The sequence below is a fragment of the Oncorhynchus mykiss genome, chromosome 14 (assembly GCF_057628025.1).
Source record: "Oncorhynchus mykiss isolate SJ-2025 chromosome 14, ASM5762802v1, whole genome shotgun sequence".
NCBI classification, from domain to species: domain Eukaryota; kingdom Metazoa; phylum Chordata; class Actinopteri; order Salmoniformes; family Salmonidae; genus Oncorhynchus; species Oncorhynchus mykiss.
The window spans coordinates 1,156,171-1,178,040 of NC_143035.1; the positions used below are offsets into that span (position 1 = coordinate 1,156,171).

At 45.8% G+C, this 21,870-nt stretch overlaps 1 protein-coding gene across 1 annotated transcript in view; it reads right to left on the reverse strand.

The window, feature by feature from the left end:
• Nucleotides 1-12,012: 12,012 nt before the first annotated feature.
• The window catches only part of LOC110488539 (fibroblast growth factor receptor-like 1), a 67,308-nt gene continuing 57,450 nt past the window's right edge, over nucleotides 12,013-21,870 (reverse strand). The window contains exons 5-8 of the mRNA XM_021560769.3: nucleotides 18,280-18,357; nucleotides 17,109-17,393; nucleotides 16,203-16,556; nucleotides 12,013-15,731 (exon numbers count right to left, since the gene is read on the reverse strand). Coding sequence (XP_021416444.1) covers nucleotides 15,319-15,731; nucleotides 16,203-16,556; nucleotides 17,109-17,393; nucleotides 18,280-18,357 — 1,130 coding nt within the window. The 3' untranslated portion in view covers nucleotides 12,013-15,318. The remainder of the gene's footprint in view (nucleotides 15,732-16,202; nucleotides 16,557-17,108; nucleotides 17,394-18,279; nucleotides 18,358-21,870) is intronic.

Genomic DNA, 21,870 nt, shown 5'->3' on the forward strand with positions numbered 1-21,870 from the left:
GGCGACTCCAGGATGCTGGCCTTTTAGGCAAATTTCCTCTGTCCAGTGTCTGTTCTTTTGCCTATCTTAATATTTTATTTTTATTGGCCAGTCTGGGATATGGCTTTTTCTTTGCACCTCTGCTTAGAAGGCCAGCATCCCGGAGTCGCCTCTTCACTGTTGACGTTGAGACTGGTGTTTTGCGGGTCCATTTAAGGAAGCAACATCATGGGTAAGCTTTGGCCATCATCTTTCAGCTTGAAAAAAGTGGATTTCTACTAGTGTGGGCGTACTTGAGTAGTACTCAGTAATCTTTCCACCCCTGATTTTAATTGCTTTGAATGTTTAATTTATTTTCAAATGTTAATAGTACATTCTTATATATATCCTTAATGTTTTCTACATACAGATGTGCCTTGTTGCAACTCATAAAATAAATGAACTTAGTTCCTACTGTACATTAATTTCCTCTCTTCCTTTTTCGATGTAATGCATGGAGAAGATCATGTCTAACAACGTTCAAGTAACCTTAGCGAAATTAGCTAATTATCAAGGTCAATCTTTTTATTTTAAAAGAAAATCAATTACTTTTAACCCAAGTACTTTTTAAATTATCTATCGTTTTTTTTACACCAGCCATTTTACTTCTACTTGAGTGAAATGTAATTGAAGTAACAGTCCTTCTACTTTAGTAGGATATGTCAGAACTCTTTCCACCGGTTTGTTTCTAATCTCTTAATGTGTTTTGTCCCCTAATTTCTATGGCTCTGTGACATTTCCCTCATGGAAGAGGTGAAAAAAGTGTTGTAAAATAAGGACATACCACCTGGTACTGACAACCTGAATTGCTGAGGTTGGTAACAGAATACATTGTGACTCCTGTTTGCCACATCTTCAATTCAAAGCCTAGAAGATGGTGTATGCCCTCAGACACGGAAGGAGGCAAAGGTCATTCTGCTACCCAGGAATAGCAGAGCACCCTTTAATGGTTCAAACAGCCGACCAATCAGCCTGTTACAAGTGCTCAGCAAACGTTTGGAAAAAATAGTGTTTGAATAGGTCTTAGGAAACTTTGCAGTATTTCGTTTTTTAAGTACTATTTTTTACATTATAAGCTCTGGAAATGTTTTGTGTCATTACAGACACCTGGGAAGAACTATTGGATATTAGAGCGGCGGTAACTCACCAGAACTACCAGCATTACAACCAGGAATACGACTTCCCTGGAGCAGATCCTTTGGTCACTCTCCCCAGAGCAATTTAACTTATTCCAGAGGCCAATCCAAAACATCACCGGCAGAGTAGAGGCACTCGAGGCGGGCCGCTGGTTCGACTTAAGAGGCACGTACACCACCCACCACTTCCAAGTATATTGCTTGCTAATGTTCAGTCTTTGGGAAACAACGTTGATGAGCTTAGAGCAAGGATTTCTTTCCAGAGAGACATCGAGGCCTGTAATGTACTTTGTTTCACGGAAACATGGCTCTCTCTGGATATTCTGTCAGAGACGGTAAAGCCAGCAGGATTCTCAGCACATTGCGCAGACAGGAATAAATATCTCTCCGGGAAGCAGAAGGGGGGAGGGGTGTGTTTCATGATTAACGACTGATGGTGTAATTATAGGAATATACAGGAACTCAAGTCCTTTTGTTCACGCTACCTAGAATACCTCACAATTAAATGCCGACCATATTATCTCCCAAGAGAATTCTCCTCCGTCATCGCCACAGCCGTTTACATCTCACCTCAAGCCAAAACCTCGATGGCCCTCAAATAACTTCAATGGACTTTATGCAAACTGGAAACCACATATCCTGAGGCTGCATTTATTGTAGCTGGGGTTTTAACAAAGCAAATCTGAGGACTAGGCTGCCGAAGTTCTATCAACATAACATACTGTCCTACTCGCGCTACTAAGACTCTCGACATTTGCTATTCAAACTTCCGGAATGCTTACCAGGCCCTCCCCCACCCTCCTTTCGGCAAATCTGACTGCTCCCGTCCTATAGGCAGAAACTCAAACAGGAAGTACCCGTGCTTCGTACTATTCAATGCTGGTCTGACCAATCGGAATCCACACTTCAGGATTGTTTTGATCATGTGGGCTGGGATATGTTCCGGGTAGCTTGCGAAAATAATCTAGATGCATACGCGGATACGGGGACTGAGTTTAGAAAGAAGTGTATAGGAGATGTAGTACCCACTGTGACTATTAAAACCTACCCTAACCAGAAACCGTGGATAGATGGTAGCATTCGCGCGAAACTGAAAGAGCGAACCACCGCATTTAACCATGGCAAGGTGACAGGTAATATGGCGAAACATAAACAGTGTAGTTATTCACTCCGCAAGGCAATTAACTTCTTGCGTCGAGCAATCCCGTATCCAGGAGCGTAATCATAGCCTCAAGCTCATTACCATAACGCAACGTTAACTATTTATGAAAATCGCAAATGAAATGAAATAAATATATTCACTCACAAGCTTAGCCTTTTGTTAACAACACTGTCATCTCAGATTTTCAAAATATGCTTTTCAACCATAGCTACACACGCATTTGTGTAAGAGTATTGATAGCTAGCATAGCATTAAGCCTAGCATTCAGCAGGCAACATTTTCACAAAAACAAGAAAAGCATTCAAATAAAATCATTTACCTTTGAAGAACTTCAGATGTTTTCAATGAGGAGACTCTCAGTTAGATAGCAAATGTTCATTTTTTCCCAAAATATTATTTGTATAGGAGAAATCGCTCCGTTTTGTTCATCACGTTTGGCTAAGAAACGTTTTTCTTTTTCATCCAAACATTAAAAGAGCGCCCCCTATATCGAAGAAGTTAAACAAGCTAAACATTAGTATAGAGATAAAGTGGAGTCGCAATTCAACGGCTCAGACATGAGACAGGCACGCTTGAAGATAACACAGTGCCACCGACGAGGCCTGCTACTAAGGACTGTGGGCTCTCCTTCTCCGTGGCCGACATGAGTAAAACATTTAAACGTGTGAACCCTCGCAAGGCTGCCGGCCCAGACGGCAATCCTAGCCACGTCCTCAGAGCATGCGCAGACCAGCTGGCTGACTGGTGTTTATGGGCATATTCAATCTCTTCCTTTCTCAGTCTGCTGTCCCCACATGCTTCAAGATGGCCACCATTGATCCTGTAGCCAAGAAGGTAAAGGTAACTGAACTTAATGACTATAACCCCGTAGCAATCACTTCTGTCATCAGGACGTGCTTTGAGAGACTAGATCCACAGACAATGCAATCGCCATCGCACTGCACACTGTCCTATCCCATCTGGACAAGAGGAATATCTTTTTAAGAATGCTGTTTATTGACTATAGCTCAGCATTAAACACCATACTATCCTCCAAACTCATCATTAAGCTCGAAGCCCTGGGTCTGAACCCCGCACTGAGCAACTGGGTCCTAGACTTCCTGACGGGCCACCCCCAGGTGGTGAAGGTAGAAAACATCACCTCCACTACACTGATCCTCAACACTAGGGCCCCACAAGGGTGCGTGCTCAGCCCCCTCCTGTTCTCCCTGTTCACCCATGACTGCGTGGCCAAGCACACCTCCAACTCAATCATCAAGTTTGCACACGACACAACAGTAGTAGGCTTGATTACCAACGATGACAGGACAGCCTACAGGGAGGAGGTGAGGGCCCTGGGAGTGTGGTGCCTGGATAACAACCTCTCACTCAACGTCAACAAAACAAAGGAGATGATTGTGGACTTCAGGAAACAGCAGAGGGTGCACCCCCTACCTACATCGACGGGGTGGAAAGTTTCAAGTTCCTTGGCGTACACATCACTGACAAACTGAAATGGACCACCCACACAGACAGTGTGGTGAAGAAGGCTCAACAGAGCCTCTTCAACCTCAGGAGGCTAAAGAAATTAGGCTTGTCACCTAAAACCTTCACAAACCTTTACAGATGCACAATTGAAAGCATCCTGTCAGACTGTATAACCACCTGGTACGGCAACTGCACCGCCCACAACCGCAAGGCTCTCCAGAGGGTGGTATTACTGGGGGCAATCTACCCACCCTCCAGGACACCTACAGCACTGGATGTCACAGGAAGGCCAAAATATCATCAAGGACAACAACCACCTGAGCCACTGCCTGTTCACCCAGCTATCATCCAGAAGGTGAGGTCAGTACAGGTGCATCAAAACTGGGCCCAAGAGATGGAAAAACAGCTTCTATCTCAAGGCCATCAGACTGTTAAACAGCCATCACGAGCACATTAGAGGCTGCTTCCTATAGGCATAGACTAGAAATCACTGGCCACTTTAAGGAATGGAACACTAGTCACTTTAATAATGTTTACATATCTGGCATTACTCATCTCATATGTATATACAGTTTTCTATACTATTCTACGGTATCTCATTCACCTAATATCTTGCATTACTCATCTCATATGTACAGTGCCTTGCGAAAGTATTCGGCCCCCTTGAACTTTGCAACCTTTTGCCACATTTCAGGCTTCAAACATAAAGATATAAAACTATATTTTTTTGTGAAGAATCAACAACAAGTGGGACACAATCATGAAGTGGAACGACATTTATTGGATATTTCAAACTTTTTTAACAAATCAAAAACTGAAAAATTGGGCATGCAAAATTATTCAGCCGCTTTACTTTCAGTGCAGCAAACTCTCTCCAGAAGTTCAGTGAGGATCTCTGAATGATCCAATGTTGACCTAAATGACTAATGATGATAAATACAATCCACCTGTGTGTAATCAAGTCTCCGTATAAATGCACCTGCACTGTGATAGTCTCAGAGGTCCGTTAAAAGCGCAGAGAGCATCATGAAGAACAAGGAACACACCAGGCAGGTCCGAGATACTGTTGTGAAGAAGTTTAAAGTTTACAATGGAATGGTTAAAAAATAAACATATCCAGGTGTTAGAATGGCCAAGTCAAAGTCCAGACCTGAATCCAATCGAGAATCTGTGGAAAGAACTGAAAACTGCGGTTCACAAATGCTCTCCATCCAACCTCACTGAGCTCGAGCTGTTTTGCAAAGAGGAATGGGAAAAAATGTCAGTCTCTCGGTGTGCAAAACTGATAGAGACATACCCCAAGCGACTTACAGCTGTAATCGCAGCAAAAGGTGGCGCTACAAAGTATTAACTTAAGGGGGCTGAATAATTTTGCACGCCCAATTTTTCAATTTTTGATTTGTTAAAAAAGTTTGAAATATCCAATAAATGTCGTTCCACTTCATGATTGTGTCCCACTTGTTGTTGATTCTTCACAAAAAAATACAGTTTTATATCTTTATGTTTGAAGCCTGAAATGTGGCAAAAGGTCGCAAAGTTCAAGGGGGCCGAATACTTTCGCAAGGCACTGTATATATTGTTTTCTATACTATTCTTGTCATGTATTGTCATGTTGTGTCTTGTTTCTGTCCTTTCCCTTCACCCTGTCTCCCTCTGCTGGTCGTTATTAGGTTACCTTTTCTCCCCCTCTTTCCCCCAGCTGTTCCTTGTCTCCTCCTAACTACCTCGTCACCCCTTTTCCCACCTGTTCCCTTTGTCCCTCTGATTAGTCCTCTATATCTCTCTCTGTTTTTGTTCCTGTCTTTGTCGGATTCTTGTTTGTGTTTTTCATGCCTGAACCAGACTATCGTCATGTTTGCTGCAACCTTGTCCTGTCCTGTCGGAATCTGCCGGTCCATCTGAGCCTACCTATGTTTTGTTATTAAAGAAGTTCTGTTTACGTTAATTCGCTTTTGGGTCCTCATTCACGCACCGTAACAATTCTACTGTATCTTTGTCCGTTCCGTTCTGACATCGCTCGTCCATATGTATATAGTCTTAATTCATCCCTACTTAGATTTGTGTGTATTGGGTATATGTGGTGTAATTTGTTAGATATTACTTGTTAGATATTACTGCACTGACGGAGCTAGAAGCACAAGCATTTCGCTACACCCACACTAACATCTGCTTATCACATGTACAGTGGGGAGAACAAGTATTTGATACACTGCTGATTTTGCAGGTTTTCCTACTTACAAAGCATGTAGAGGTCTGTAATTTTTTATCATAGGTACACTTCAACTGTGAGAGACGGAATCTAAAACAAAAATCCAGATAATCACATTGTATGAGTTTAAGTAATTCATTAGCATTTTATTGGATTTTATAACAAAATAAATAAACAAACTAAGCCGTTGACCAAAAGGTTGTGGCCAAAAAGGGAAAGCAAAACAACAAACGCCTACTCCTGTCTTAGACTATCGTCTACACATAACTGTTACAGGAAGAACGCTTCTCTCTACCTAAAGCCTGCCTAGGTTAACAGAGAGACAAGGTGCCCAGTCACAGAAGCTTTCTCTGAGGTAGGAAAAACCAACGTCTTCATCTCTACTCCCAAACCTCCCCCAGCTCCTCTCCTGGCACACCTACAGTGGCAAGAAAAAGTATGTGAACCCTTTGGAAATACCTGCATTTCTGCATAAATTGGTCATAACATTTGATCTGATTTTCATCTAGGTCACAACAATAGACAAACAGTCTGCTTAAATGAATAACACACAAGCAATTATACGGTTTCATGTCTTTTTTGAACACACTGTGTAAACATTCACAGTGCAGGGTGGGAAAGTATGTGAACCCTTGGATTTAATAACTGGTTGACCCTGCTTTGGCAGCAATAACCTCAATCAAACGTTTTCTGAAGGTGCGGATCAGACCTGCACAACGGTTAGGAGGAATTGTGGACCATTCCTCTTTACAAAACTGTTTCAGTTCAGCAATATTCTTGGGATTTCTGGTGTGAACTGCTCTCTTGAGGTCATGACACAGCATCTCAATTGGGTTGAGGTCTGGACTCTGACTGGGCCACTCCAGAAGGCGTATTTTCTTTTGTTGAAGCCATTCTGTTGTTGATGAATTATGTGTTTTGGGTCATTGTCCTTTTGCATCACCCAACCTCTGTTGAGCTTCAATTGGCGGACAGATAGCCTAACATTTTCCTGTAAAATGTCTTGATAAACTTGGGAATTCATTTTCCCGTCAATGATAGCAAGCGGTCCAGGCCCTGAGATAGCAAAGCAGCCCCAAACCATGATGCTCCCTTCACCATATTTCACAGTTGAGATGAGATTTTGATGTTGGTGTGCTGTACCTTTTTTCTATATAGACAAGAAAAATACAATCATTTGTGTGTTATTAGCACACTATGTTTGTCTATTGTTTTGACTTAGATGAAGTTCATATCAAATTTGATGAATTTATGCAGAAATCCAGGTAATTCCAAAGGGTTCACATACTTTTTCTTGCCATAGAGGAAGACACAAAGCAATTAATGGGCCCAGCTGTGGACTAATTGGCTTTACACTGAGTATCTATCCCCTGAGGAGGGTGCTGTCGTGTCGTCTTTCTGCAGACGAGACTTCCGGGTCTCGATGGGATAGCGCATCTGCATTGCTGTGGGCTCTCCCCGATCGGTGAACCACCTGGAAATTAAAGGGTTGAAGCGACAGGAACCATCTTGTTATTCGGCTGTTCGTGTCTTGTTTGACCACCATCCACTGGAGGGGCGCATGATCCGTGACCAGCCGGAATCGCCACCCCAGGAGATAGTACCTCAGGTATTCCAGTGCCCACTTAATTGCCAGTGCCTCCCTCTCTATGGTCGCATACTTCCGCTCCCTGTCGGGACAGCTTGCGGCTTATGTATAGGACGGGATGTTCCTCCACCCGTCCCCTTGGGACAGAACAGCCCCCAAGCTGGTGCATCGGTGTGGACAGTGAAGGGCTGCTGGAAATCTGTGGCTCTCATCACCAGCTCCGAGCACAGCATGTCTTTGAGGTGGAGGAACGCCCCCTCGGCTTCTGATGTCCATACCACCCTCACCGGGGATCCTCTTCTTAGTCATGTTGGTCAGTGGGGTGGCAATGGTGACTTGGGATGAACCGCCTGTAGTAACCTGTTGCACTGAGGTTTGATCAGGCCACTTCCGATGGTGTAGCCAAGGTATCCAGCCTCGTTCAGTCCCATGTGTACATGTTTTGAGTTGGCTGTCAGGCTGGACACCTCCAAGCTGGCCAGCACAGAGTGCAGCTTGCGGAGGTGGTCCTCCCAGTCCTGACTGTGTATTACCACGTCGTCAATGTAGGCGGTGGCAAAGGCCTGGTGAGGATGTAACCGTGTGTCCATACGCCTCTGGAAGGTGGCAGTCGCTCCGTGCAAGCCGAAGGGGAGGCGAACGTACTGAAATAGTCCATCCGGGCTGGCAAAGGCGGTTTTGTGGCGGTCTTCGGGGCCCAGAGGCACCTGCCAGTACCCCTTTTTGAGGTCGAGGGTCGACATACAGCTGGCTTCCCAAGCCGCTCGATCAGCTCATTGACCTTCAGGATGGGGTAGGCGTCGAACCTGAAGATGGTGTTGAGGGCTCTGAAATCATTGCAGAAGCGAATAGACCCATCGGGTTTTGGCACCAGCTCGATATGGCTGGACCATTTGCTGGTGGACGGCTCGATGACACTCATCTTCAAATCTCCCTCCTCTCTTTCCGTACCATCTCCCGGCATGCCTCTGGTACCCTGTAGGGTTGGAGATGGACCTTCCTTGGCTCAGTGACTATGCGATGGCAGAGCAAGGGGGTTAACCAAGACCCTTTGGTTATGGTGGACAGCCTTTTCAAGATCTCGCGTCTGCTGAGCCGTAAGAGTGGTGCCAAAAGGCACCTTTTCTGGAGGACGTTCCTCTCCGTCTGAAGTCCCATAAGCACCTGTGCCTCTCATCCACATAGGTTTTCAACAGGTTGATGTGGTATATCTGCGCCATTGTCCGGGCTGACTCACCCTGTAGTTGACCAGGGACACTTGCTCTGTCACCACATATGGGCCCTGCCACTGAGCCAGAAGCCTGTGTTCCGGCGTGGGATGAGGAGGAGTTTATCTCCTGGGCAGAACTGTCTGGGCTGGGCCGTTCTATTGTACGCCGGGGCTTGAGTTTCCTCTGCTTTGGCCATGTGTTCCCTCACCACCAACAATTTCGCTGCCATTCGGTCCTTCACGAAGGTGACGTGTTCGATGAGGCAATGGTACAGGCAGGGTTGATTCTCCCAGGCCTCCTTGGATAAGTCAAGGATGCCGCGACAGGGCCGCCCATAGAGCAGCTTGAAAGGCGAGAAGCCTGTGGAAGCCTGGAGAACTCCTGGAGCGTGATAATGAGGTGGGGCAACAACATATCCAAATTCTTCCTGTCCCTCAGCCTGGGGAACTCCAAAGAGCAGCTCAAAAGGCGAGAGGCCCATGGATGCCTGGGAGACCACCGGGAGCGCAAACATGAGGTGGGGCAACAACATATCCCATGTCTTCCTGTCCATGTTCACCACCCGGCATAGCACGCTTGTTATGGTTTTATTCAGCCGTTCACAAAGCCTGTCCTTCTCAGGGTGGTACACACCGGTCCTTATTTGTTTGACACAGATCCTTCATCAGTCTGGATATGAATGGCGTGCCCTGATTGGTCAGAATGGTGGCCGGGAGGCTCACTCGGGAGAACATTAGATACAGTTCCTTTGCTATGGTTTTCGTTGCCATTAACCTCAGGGGAATAGCTTCTGGGAACTTAGTTGCATAGTCCACCACCACCAAGATATACTCATGTCCGCAAGCAGAATGCGGAAGGGGTTGCCCCAGGTTTATGGCTATGTGCTCAAACGGGGTCTTAATAATTGGGAGAGGGATAAGAGGGTTATGGTATGTTCGCTTGGCAGCAGTGCGTTGGCAAGTGTCACAAGGTTTGCAATACGTAGCGACATCTTAGATAATCCTCAGCCAATAGAAACACCCCAGCAACCGTTCGGTGGTTTTCTCCCTGAGGTGTCCCCTCTACGTTCCTGTTCTACCCCTCTTCATTTGGCCACCCAGTACAAGAGACCCCGCTTGATGGCGTAATAAGGAGTGGTTACCTCACCTTCCGAGCCAATACTCCCCCCATCTATCCTCTTCACCTACCGCATCACCATGTGAAGGTCGGGGTCACGGTGTTGGCCCATTAGCTCTTCCGACAGGGTGAAGTTCTGCTTTTGAGGCGAGGGAGGGGGCGCTCCTGGTTGGATGACTTATGCCAAACCCCCTCTAGGTGCTCTCCCTCTAACTCCTGAAACACCTGGCGTAACTGTTCCCTCTGGAGCTCGTCGACTTGACCTCGGACGGTAGTCTGGTTAGAACCGGCTCCGCCGGGTCGCTCTCGATCCCCTCCAGGTGTCTTCCTCCGCGGTCTCCTGGAACAAGTGCCTCAGCCAGTCATCTCCTTCCTCCCCCTGGTCTGACGAGGAATCCCGGTTGCCCTGCTACGCCTCCTTAGCTTCATCTCATCACTTCCCCTGCGGTGGGCGCCATCGAGGGCATCTCTGGGTGAGCTCTGAGTGAGCCAGTGCTTGGCGATTAGAGTTGTGTCTGTCTGCGTGATCTATCGGGGCCACTCCCTCACCCCTCCTTCCTCCACATAAGCTTGAACAGGGGGCAGTCCCTCCCCAGTAGCACCGGTACCGTCATACGATAAGGGGAGTCTTCCCGGCAGGGGTAATGGAAGCTGACTCGGACTGTGGGGTAGCATTTGGTGTCCCCGTGGATGCAGGCTATGGCAGTTTCCGCCTCGAGACGGGGCGTGTTGGCCAGGACCTCCCGTACCAGAGACACCATGCTTCCCGAATCCAGGAAGGCCTCCCAGTCCTCCCTCTTACGCACACTGGCACACACCGAGCCGGGGCCAGCTCCACATGCCAACATACATGTGGTGCGGGACATTCCACCTGGTCATGGGGGGTGGCTGATGATTCAGTGGGCATAGCCATATGACCATATGTGGTGCACTTGAAACACTGTATAGGGCCCTGAGGCATGACCTTACCAAAAGTCTTGACTATGGGGCTCGGTGCTGGCCTGGCCTTGTCGACTATCCTGCTAACCTCTGGGCCCGGTCTCTGGGGTTCAGCTGATAGCGGGACTGAATCTCCGCCTTCAGACATGAATAATCCACGGCAGCCCCTTCCTCACAATGTCATAGTACGCCTGGGGCATTGCCTGTGAGCAGGGGAGCCAGGCGGCCCGCCCATTCGTCCTGAGGCCATCTATCTCTGCGCCATTCGTTCGAAGGCCAGAAGGTAGGCCTCCACATCGTCGTCCTCCAACAGACATGGAATCAGCACATTGACATTGGGCATCCCACAGTCCCTGGGAGACGGGCGGTCTACTATTTCGGCCTGGAGAAGGTCTAGGATCTCCTGTTGGGCGAAAGTGCAGGCCGTTAGCTGATGCAGAAATTATTCACTCATGCCTATCAGCGGGTGTAGTGGGCTTCCGATAATAAATACAAACATTATAAACCACAGCCACCGGGAAAGGGGAAAGGTTGTGGTCTTGCCTGAAAGTATCTGCATTCTCCACCAGTTGTGAATGGCTCAGCTTGTCCAAAGCATCCTAACACAGGCGGGAGGCATGAAATGAACAGACCAGAGGCAGTGGTTGTGACTCCTTTTCTTTTGTAACGTTTCCTAAACGGGTCTTCTTTTTCCGGCCAAAATAACTCAGGGAACGTCCAACACTGAAACACCAGAGTAACAAAACAAATAAACATAAACTAAGCCGTTGACCAAAAGGCTGTGGCCAAAAAGGGAAAGAAAAACAACAAACAGCTACTCCTGTCTTACACATAACAGGAGGCACGCTTCTCTCTACCTAAAGCCTGCCTAGGTTAACCGAGAGACAAGGTGCCCAGTCACAGAAGCTGTCTCTGAGGTAGGAAAAACCGACGTTCTCACAGGTCTCTACTCCCAATCCTCCCCCAGCTCCTCTCCTGGCACACCTATTTAGAGGAAGACACAAAGCAATTAGTGGGCCCAGCTGTGCACTAATTGGCTTTGCACTGATTACCAATCCCCTGAGGAGGGTACTGTTGTGTCGTCTTCCTCCGGCTGGTCACTGAACTCTCACAATACATTGTACACAGCACTATTTACTGAACAACTTAATATCAAACACAAATTGTGAAGATTTACTATCATTTTAATGGTGATAATAAAATGATTAAAATGTTTCCATGTGACAAAAATCTTTTTTAACCTAAAAGACAATAGACTGTACAAGATTGTCAATACAAAGATTACCATATATCTGAACGGCACATATAAATATTTTTTACACTTACGTATTTGCTATATAGCTTACACTGTAACTATAAGACAAAATGTAATCCACTGCCGAGTTGGTCTTTTTTTGGGATACAAAAATGACATAATGCTCAATTGTAGGAGAAAAACATATCTTGCTTATGAAAATAAATTAAATACACTGTCTTAGTCTAGACAATTACTTAGGATTTACATGTTTAAGTCAATTCGACATGGGATATTCCATGGTCCTAGATTCCTCAAAAGAAAGCTGAGGGCAATAGCTTAACTTTAACACTATCAACATACTTGGAATAAGTGCATGGATTAATAATCTGGCAGTCCATTAGCTTTGACACATAAACACTGGGATAAAACAAATGAACAATTCGGGTGAGGACACTTTTCACAGACAATGCAGCAATCTTGACATACTGTTATTTGGTTTTTGGCAAGCTTTCCGTCTCCCTTCCCAAAGTTTAAAAAGGGTGCCATTACATGAGCAGTCAAATACATATTACACACTTTCATATAGTGGTCAGAGTTATGCACACATTATACACACACATACAAAGGACAAGAGACAAAAAGAAAGATTGTCACCTGAGAATTAAAAAGGGTTTGTTACCACAGCCACAAAGTCAACCTTGTCTATAGTAAAAATTCATTTAAACGAACATTTGCTTTTGGCCTTAATTTAAGGTTAGGCATAAGGTTAACAGTGTGTTTATGGTTAAATTTAGGATTAGGTTTAATATCACATTTTAATTTGAGAAATTGTAAGAATAGGCGGCCTGTATGACTTTGTGGCTGTGGTAAGTAGGGACGAGCATTCAAGAATTGAATGACTCTTTTGTGATTGGGTGCCCAGGAGGTCCGGGTCAGACCAATTTAATTCACTCTCCATAATCCCATAGTGCCTGTGCTAGCCCATAGCCAAATGTTTAGCTAGCTAGCTAAAGTCAGCATATTCGCAAGCTAGCACAACATAGGACACTACACTAACTCGACAGCTAACACAGGCAGCTGTTTCATGTAAATGAATCCATTGTGATTTAATTATAATGTCAATACTAGCTACAGTAGTTAGTAAATTGGAAGAAGTATTCAGTGTTGTGTGCAATGCGTCTGTGCTAGAGGTCTTCAATGATCCACCTGTACCTGAATACCCAAGACCCGAGCGGGTCCGGATCCAGAATTCTAAATAATGTCACGGGTCTGGGTCGGATCTGATATGATTGTCAAAGGCCGCCGGTATGTGTAATTTTAACTGACTTGTCCGGAAGAGCCTGTACATATCCGAATGCGACTCTGTAGAGAGAGAGAGAAAATGTTGATCATTTATGCTGTTTTTCACGAGAGTGGAGCGTTGCGCATGTAGCTTGTTGTTGTTGGCCAATCTTAAGTCATCAAAGCGGCAATAGGCTATTCAGTCCTAGAACCAAAAGTGTGTGGCACATTTAGGAGATATCTAATGGAAGATGGAATAAAAATGCCGGAATTAAAAGTTAAAGAAGAAGGATAGGCTACAACAACCAAGAGCTAATGGGAAGGCTGCTACTTAATATTCTGAGTGGAGTTGTTGTTATTTGTAACTGTAGGATGAGAAAGCACACGCCCGCAGCCTCAATTAGCCTAGCTAGGTAAAGTTAGCTAGCTTTTCCCGGCTTGATGCAGTCAAGACAAGTATCATATTTGATGATAAATAATCTAGCTATGGAAGCAATTAGTCTACTATCTCGTGAGTTGGCTTGGTTGGTTGCCGTCTCTCCCTCCATGCTCCACCACCTTCTAGAGCGGCACCTCTCTCTCCCCTCACACTTGATTAGCTCCGGTTAATAAAGTAGCTTAAAAAAATGACTTTGCTGCTTCCCTTACTCGGATCTAACCAGGTTTGGCTCCGACCAGGTCTGTTCGGAACGGGTCTCGATCTCGTCGCGTCTGTCCGGGTCTCTAAATAAAAATGTATTTATATCGGGTCAGGGTGCGAAAGCCCCAGGTCCATTTCAGAACATTTTGGACCCGTGAAGACCTCTAGTCTGTGCACTTAGCTAGCTACCAGTCCATAGCCTATGAAGTGTGACTGGCTCATGACCGTGGATGTACAGAGAAAATGCCCTCTTTTTTCCTTTATGTTGTCACTCGTTGGGTTCCCCACGTGGGGGTTCATGCTCTCTGATTGGCTCAAAGTCAAGTCGTTGCCCACTGAACAGTATTGCAATTCTACAAGTAGAAACAACGCTACCGGGTCGGCACGAAACATGTACCTATCGGCAGTCTATTGGTAGTAAGATTCTCTGTGTGTTTCACGCTTTAGGGACCTTTACCTCCAGTAAAGAAACCTTCTTTAAAGGATTTCATACAATTTCCTACTACAGATAAATAATTTTCCATTCACGTACAATAGACAAATATATATTGTAATGCCTTGCAGGTCCTTTTCCTTGACGATAACCATTTTGAGAAACAGAATACATTCGACCTTTGTTTACTCAATCACGCTTTGTCTCTGCTGGTTGACCTGCTTCTGAGGTACTCAGGATGGCACATGAGGATTCTTACTCGCACCTTACTCCTTTCGTTACTCGCTGAGGTTGTGCATCTGACAAAAATCCAGAGCTAATGTACATGATCCTCTTAGCCCCTTCCAAAGTCACTGCACATGAAAGCAGGCCGGAGAGGAGATGGGGTGTTGCAGGAAATGCTGCCATTTTCATACAGAGTAAAGACTCTCAAATGAGACATAGCTAAATGCATACATTCACTAATTTCAGCCACTGTGAGTTTGCTCATATTGTTCTAGACTAGAGAAACAAATGTTTCTATTTCTCTGCAGAGTGGAGTTTAATGTGAAATGTCTGTATGAAATGTTACTCCATTTGGACTCACATTATTACATGTGGGATTCCTGAACGGCATTGCCATGTCCCTTGTTCTGTACCTCATGGAGGGTTCTATCCTGACTGGATCCATGTTCCCCTAGGCTTTGTTCAGTACAGAACAGTATGTAGCAGTCAGGGGGTTTGTGTGAAGCACCCGGGCTCAGACTGTTTGTCTGGGTCTGTAGGATCAAGGCAGGACTGGGCACGTGGAGGAGGCGAAGGTGTAGGTGGTGGGAGCCGACCCAACACTGCATTAATTAGTGCTTTTGTACATATGAGCATCCCTGTTGAGACAGTGGCAACTAACACTGGTAGTGAATGTGCTGGTGTTGGTGCACTTTGCCATCCACGTGTGAGTGTGTGTGTGTGTGAATGTCCGTGTAGATCTTTGGGTAGACTTTGGGGACCTCCAGGCCGTTGCCTCCCTGGGCCAGAAGGAGCTGCTGCTGCTGGGTAATGTACTCTTCGTAGGTGAGAGAGCCCAGGCAGTCTTTGTCCCCGCTAGATGGTGGGCAGGCTGACACCCGGGGGGGCGGGCGCTGTGAGGCGTGGGTGGTAACTACCCTTCCAGAGGAGCAATGGTGTTTGGACTGGCAGAACCACAGCAGAACAGTACCCAGGATGAACACCACACCGGCTGGGATGCCAATGATCACAGGCCAGGGCAGGCTAGGAGAGATGGCTGTGGGGACAGGGATGTGGTGAGGCTTTGGATCTGGAGGGGAGAGAAGATGAGATTTGAGGAGTTATGAGAAGCTTGGTCAAATGTCACTATTAAAACTTGATGGAGAATACATACAGTAGAAAATAAAACCATTACAACAAAAAAACACTTCAGTTGTACATGAGGCCATGTTTTGTGTGGTTGTGGATGTAACAGGATATGACATGGTTGTAACAGAGTAATAATCTAACAGGGTAATGGTGTAGCAGGGTCTTATGGTTAAACTGGGTGTACCCAGAGTAATAACGTAACAGGGTAAGAGTGTAGCTATGGTAAAACAGGGTGTAACAATGTAAGAATGTAACAGGGTAAGTGTGTAGCAGGGTGTTATGGTTAAACAGGATGTAACAGACTAAGAATGTAACAGAGTAAGGGTGTAGTAGGGTGCTATATGGTTGTAACAGAGTGTTATGATTAAACAGGGTGTAACAAGGTAAGGGTGTAGCAGGGTGTTCCATTCACCTGGCAGCACAGTGAGGAAGGCACTGCGGAAGCTGTAGCCCATGGTGTTGGCGCCCAGGCAGATGTACATGCCAGCATCCTCATCCTTGGCGCGGGTGATGAGCAGCTTGTTGAGGTAGGAGCCATCTGGCCTGGACCATACATCTCCCGTGGGCAGCACCACGAAGCGATGGTCGCCCACCTCGATGGTGGAGTTGTACTTGTTCTCGTTCCCCGGCTCCACCCGCTTCAGCCACTGAATCACTGGCTTGACGTCACTGCGCACCTTGCACTGGAACGAGGTTGTGCCACCATAGTCTACTGTGGTGTTCACCGGATGAGTGCCGGTCAGGATGGGCTTGGAGTTTGTCCGCTCTATGATGGAAAGACAAAGGAGATAGTTTTCATATTAACAGCAACGTTATTGCCATGTTCAGCGCTTTCCTTTCCTCTCTTTCTCCGTGCTGCGGCTAGAATAGGATGAGGTTGATGGAGAAAATGCCACATTTGACACGAGAAAGCACAAGCTGCATTCACTTCATCCTCACCGCTTCTGTGTTTGGTAGAAACATGTGTTTTTGAAGTCAGCACACAGCTGGGATACAATGAGGAGCAGATGTCGATAGAGAGAGGGAGCCTGAGACTCGCCACGCCAAGCCAGCCCACCTCTAACCCAACCTCACAGCTCAACACCACTACCAAATCAACCACTACCAACCTAAACCCAAACCCAAACCCCATCCTCAACTATAAACCAATTTGGCCAGTGAACACTAGTTCATGCCCAACCTCCAAACTCAACTGCATCAATACTCTACTTCAACCCTAGCTCAATGCTAATCCAACCTTACCATTCAACATTGACCCAAGTCTATGAATCAACCAACAACGAATAAATATATACTGAAAGTAAGTGACCAAACTTACGGATGACTTCCACTTTGTATGTGGCGTTGATCTCTCCAACCCGGTTGGAAACGTGGCAGGTATACTTCCCACTGTTCTCAGGGGTCAGGTTCTTCAGACTCAGAGTCCACTTCTTCTTACGGCCCTCACCCACCTCCCCAGGGGTCAGCAGCTTGCTGTCCTTCACCCACACGATATCTGGACGAGGGTTCCCACTAGCCATGCACTTCAGCCGTACTGAGCTGCCCACTGGCCTGGCTATCACGCGCTTCCTCATCTTGGCTGGCTGTGTGAAGCGTGGTCGGACTGCGATCAAAGAAAGGGTTGTTTGCAATAAAGTGCGTTTACAATCAAAGAAATGGTGTTGTTGGGGAACACATCACAGGAATGTTTTTACAAGTTTTATAATGGTATGCACATCAAACAGCATTAAATAAAACATTAAATACTGCAATGAATCACGCTGCATGACTTAGAAAATAATTAAGGTCTGTATATTTGACAACTTTTCTAACACCCAACAGTATTTCTGGTGTGGTAGCACTACTCAGCATAATGTAACCTGCCAAGGGCACCTTCACAAAATTATTTTCACTCAGCAGTACCAACGCTTGTTGTATTTAAACTGTGCTGAGATTGAGTCAATAGGAGAAAATATATACAGTAGTGGACTTCAGTTTGATAAGACTGGTCTGGCCTTCTAGAGAACTGAGAGCAGAGAGTGCCACAGCTCAGTGGGGGCACTTCACCACCACACTTCACAGTGCAAAAATACTCATGGCAGCCCGCTTGTGATCAGGGTAGAACATGGCTACATTCTGCAGCCACTGAGTCCAAAGGGCAGCAAACGGAGAGAGAGAGGGGGGGGGGGGGGGGGGGGGGGGGGGTGGAATGTTTCCCCAATCACACTTCACTTAAATAGCCTGCTCTCTGGCCTGTCAGAGGCAATTACCAAAGCAAACAGTACCCTGCTGTTGAGGTGAGTGGGGGGTTATTTGTGTGTGTGTGTCAGAGAAGCACACACAGGGCAGAGTGGGTCCAGGTGTGTCCAGATGCAAAACTAGACCTACACCCCCTAACTAGAGTACGGACCACTACATACCCAGCAGTAAGAGAATGCCCTGTTTCTAAATGAACTAGGGTCAGATGAAACAAGAGATAAAGGTCAGAGAGAGAGTGCTCAGTGTCTTACCAAATTTCCCTGACTGGTCAGTGCTGTATTCTGCGTCTCCCGCTGTTCCAGCTCCATCCCTCCCAGTGCTGGCGTCATCTACAGACAGAGAGAGAGACAAGACAGACAAAGGTAGCAGGGCATTACGGTCAGTGGGAGAAAAAAAAACTCACTGTAACCTCCTTTACAGCTAGCTGTGACCCAATACGCTCTAATGGCTGTAGGAGTGGGATTAGGACAGAACCAGAATCCAGTGTCCAGTAACATGGGACACGATGCTGAAGACCCCAGATCATATCTCCTATCTCCTCTCTGTGACTCGTCCTGCTCAAAGCTTTGTACTGCCACCCCCAGTATCTCACTCCAGGAGATGGATTAACAATGATGAGTCAATGCCAAACAGATCTGCCATACTTCACACCACAAAACCACTTCAAGATGTGGCCATACTCTCACAGAGCAGTTAATCAGAGAAGCAAGAATCAGACGTTACAACAGGTGGGACTGGATAAACCAGTGGAAACTTGTTTAAACGGATACATTACTTATCTATTGTCAGTGGCCATCTGTGCTAATATTGGACTGGCTGGCCTGCGCTGAAGATCTCAATCAAAAACCGATGCTTGTGAAAAGAGCGAGCCGAGAACTGTCTTGGACCACCTGCGAGCTCCACGTGCATTGATTTGAAGATAATGTCTTTGGATTCAGCTATTTGGACTGAGAATATATTTGAAATGCCAATAGAAAAAAAAGAATAAAGTATTTTTATAGTGCTGGATGGTAATATCTGACTAAGTGGTAAAATGAGTTGCTGTATGGTACTCTGGTTACACCACCCTCTCCCCAGCTCCTCCCTCCACCACATGACCGGCATGTTCAGAAGAGAGGAGAGCACCACTGATGATGGGGCATCTGACAGCTTCATTATCACTCAGTAATGCTCCTTACACTCTAGGCCCCTACAGTGGGCCCCTACACTCCCTCCCTCCACAGTACCCTTTCTTCAAGTCTGTCTAATGCACATTCAAACACTAAAGGCACTATGAGAGGTTATTTTGATTACACTGTGCACTTAAATCTGAGCACACACACAGAGAACATGTTGAAAATCATTCATTCAAGTTCAGCTGTACTCAATAACAATAAGCACCCTCGTTTGATCAGATCCCTACCCTTTAATCAAAAGCCAAATGTCTTGCCTAGAAAAACATACAGTAATATAGCCTCCATGAAATAGCAATAGATTTCTTGATATACATCCAAACATCACTCCATGCCTGCAGAAAATCAACCCCCCCCTCACCCGTGGCAGCCCGCCCATCAAAAACTCTCCCTGATTTATGGAAAGTCAAACAAAGACATGCAGTATGAGGGATGTCAGGTTTCTCAATAAAATAAACGAATTTTCCCCTTTCTTCAGGCACAACAGTGTGCGGCATTTCACACATTTACTGTTTGGGTGCCCTGTGACAGGACTGTTTGTGTAACCCCACAGTTTATTTGCTTTCATGTCTGCCAAGTAACGAGGCTGGTAGCTCGAGAGGGCCAGGTGTTTGGTCAATAGAAATGTAAATCCCTGAGTCCGGTGTTGGTGTAGGGCTGTGTTTTCCAACAGGGTCATGTCCTTCTAGGATTTTAATTTAGAAACACTGGTTCTCAGTATGGACAGTCTAGTCTAGTAGCAAGAGGGTGGGTGGGTCAGTGTCTACATTTATTCACTGGCAGGCAGTTGATACCAGGCCAAGCCAACTCTTCACAGTTCAATTGTGGCTTAAGTGGTGAAGGGTTAAAAACTCTCAGAACCAGAGCGTTACCACAACATGTTTTAGATTGATGTACCCAATATCAGATAATAACCAATGGATACAAAGATGGTCAGACAAGAGCATTACACCCAACTAAACACAGACATTTAACCAAACTATCAAAATAGCACCTAGTCCCTGCAGGACCAAGGTTACCCCCCCAGCTTCAAACTAATTAAGATTTATCTCAAAGCCACACTAATTACTGTAATATTTTCAACCTTTTGAGCAGAAACTAGAGAGTGAAATCCGAGAGGGACTGTTATTCCAACTCAACACATTCAAAGCTCCTGAGGATTGACAGTGTGCAGCACTAGCTACAGTCTTCACCCCCAGCACTCTGATTTATACAACTCCAGAGCCTAGCTTATGGAAAAAATTACAGTTCGGTGCTGTTACACAGGTCTGTATTAACGGCTGGTTCTTAACGGAGGGGGAAATTTACGAGCCTTGGTCACAGCACAGACCTTACTGCATTACCCACTACATGCATACAAAAGAATGAACAACACTTCTGACGGATTAACAACCTGTTGAGGATAAAAACAGTCAAAATCGCACCAGATGCATCTTTGAAGTGTTAATATTTTCAAAGTTCATTAAACATGACTGATTCAGCGCTATTAAATGTTGACATTTCACAACATTTCCTAGGTATGTGAGTTTTAATCGCTTTTAATGGCCAAACTATGTATGCTTGGATTGCATTGAAAGACTCAATTCGCAGAGGCCCTCCACAACAGTGGAGGCTGCTGAGGGGAGGACGGCTCATAATAATGGCTGGAATGGAGACAATGGAATGGCATCAAACATGTTCCTTTTCACTAAGCTGTCCACCTGATACTTGCTTCTTTTAAAGTTATTTTAGACTGAGCCAAGGCAACAAAGTTTAGGACTAATACTATTTACTAAATGTGATTACGCATTGTGATTACGCATCCATCTCGGTCCGAAATATGAACGTTTAAACATTCTGTGAACTGTTTCCAGTATTCAGCCTATTTCATAAGGTAATCCATGTGCATTACCCAGGGTGCCTTGCTCTCTGACATGGGTCTATAGGAAGGAAGCGCAAGTCAGATTTAGGGATGCCTTATTCTGTCGAGCGGAGGATTGACCCGGCATTAAGCATTTCCTCTACTCTTTTAGGGATTACTGGCACAGAGGGGGGATCGACTTGGACCACGCAACATCCTACTTCAGGGCAGGGTTCTCTGGGACCTCAGCACCAGGAGAGACAGAGGGCCAAAACTGGGCTGACTCTTGGCCCCTGGGCTATCTTTTCTGTGCCCTGTACCACTGCCCTATATGAGCCTGGACCCAGCTGCTCTGAAGCTCCCCTGTAGCAGCTAGGAAGGGCAAACTAACAAATGAACAGCTAAAGTAGCCTGGGTACCTTTTCAGCTAACATTTGCTAACATTCTTTGGCAAATGACAGGAGTGGAATGTTAGCTAAAAAGACTGGTATCCAGACTACAACAAAAGCACTAGTAAGAAATAGTGTAACATTGTGATGATCATAAGTGCATTGTCCCCATCTGTTGAACAGATAGGGGATGGGTTCCATTTAATCAAAACAGCATGATACCAATGTACCTGCATCTGTATTTGGAGCTGACATCCTGAGAGCCAGCCTAGTGCAACATGGCAGTGGCTCAGTCAGGGATGGTAACTTAAGTTATAGCTACAACTTTTCCTTACTCAGACTGTTAGGGACCCCACGATAAACACCTGCTATTTTAACAACTCAGTCGGACCCCTTACAAATGCCAACTGTATAAGTACCTTCTAAATCCAGAAGCAAACA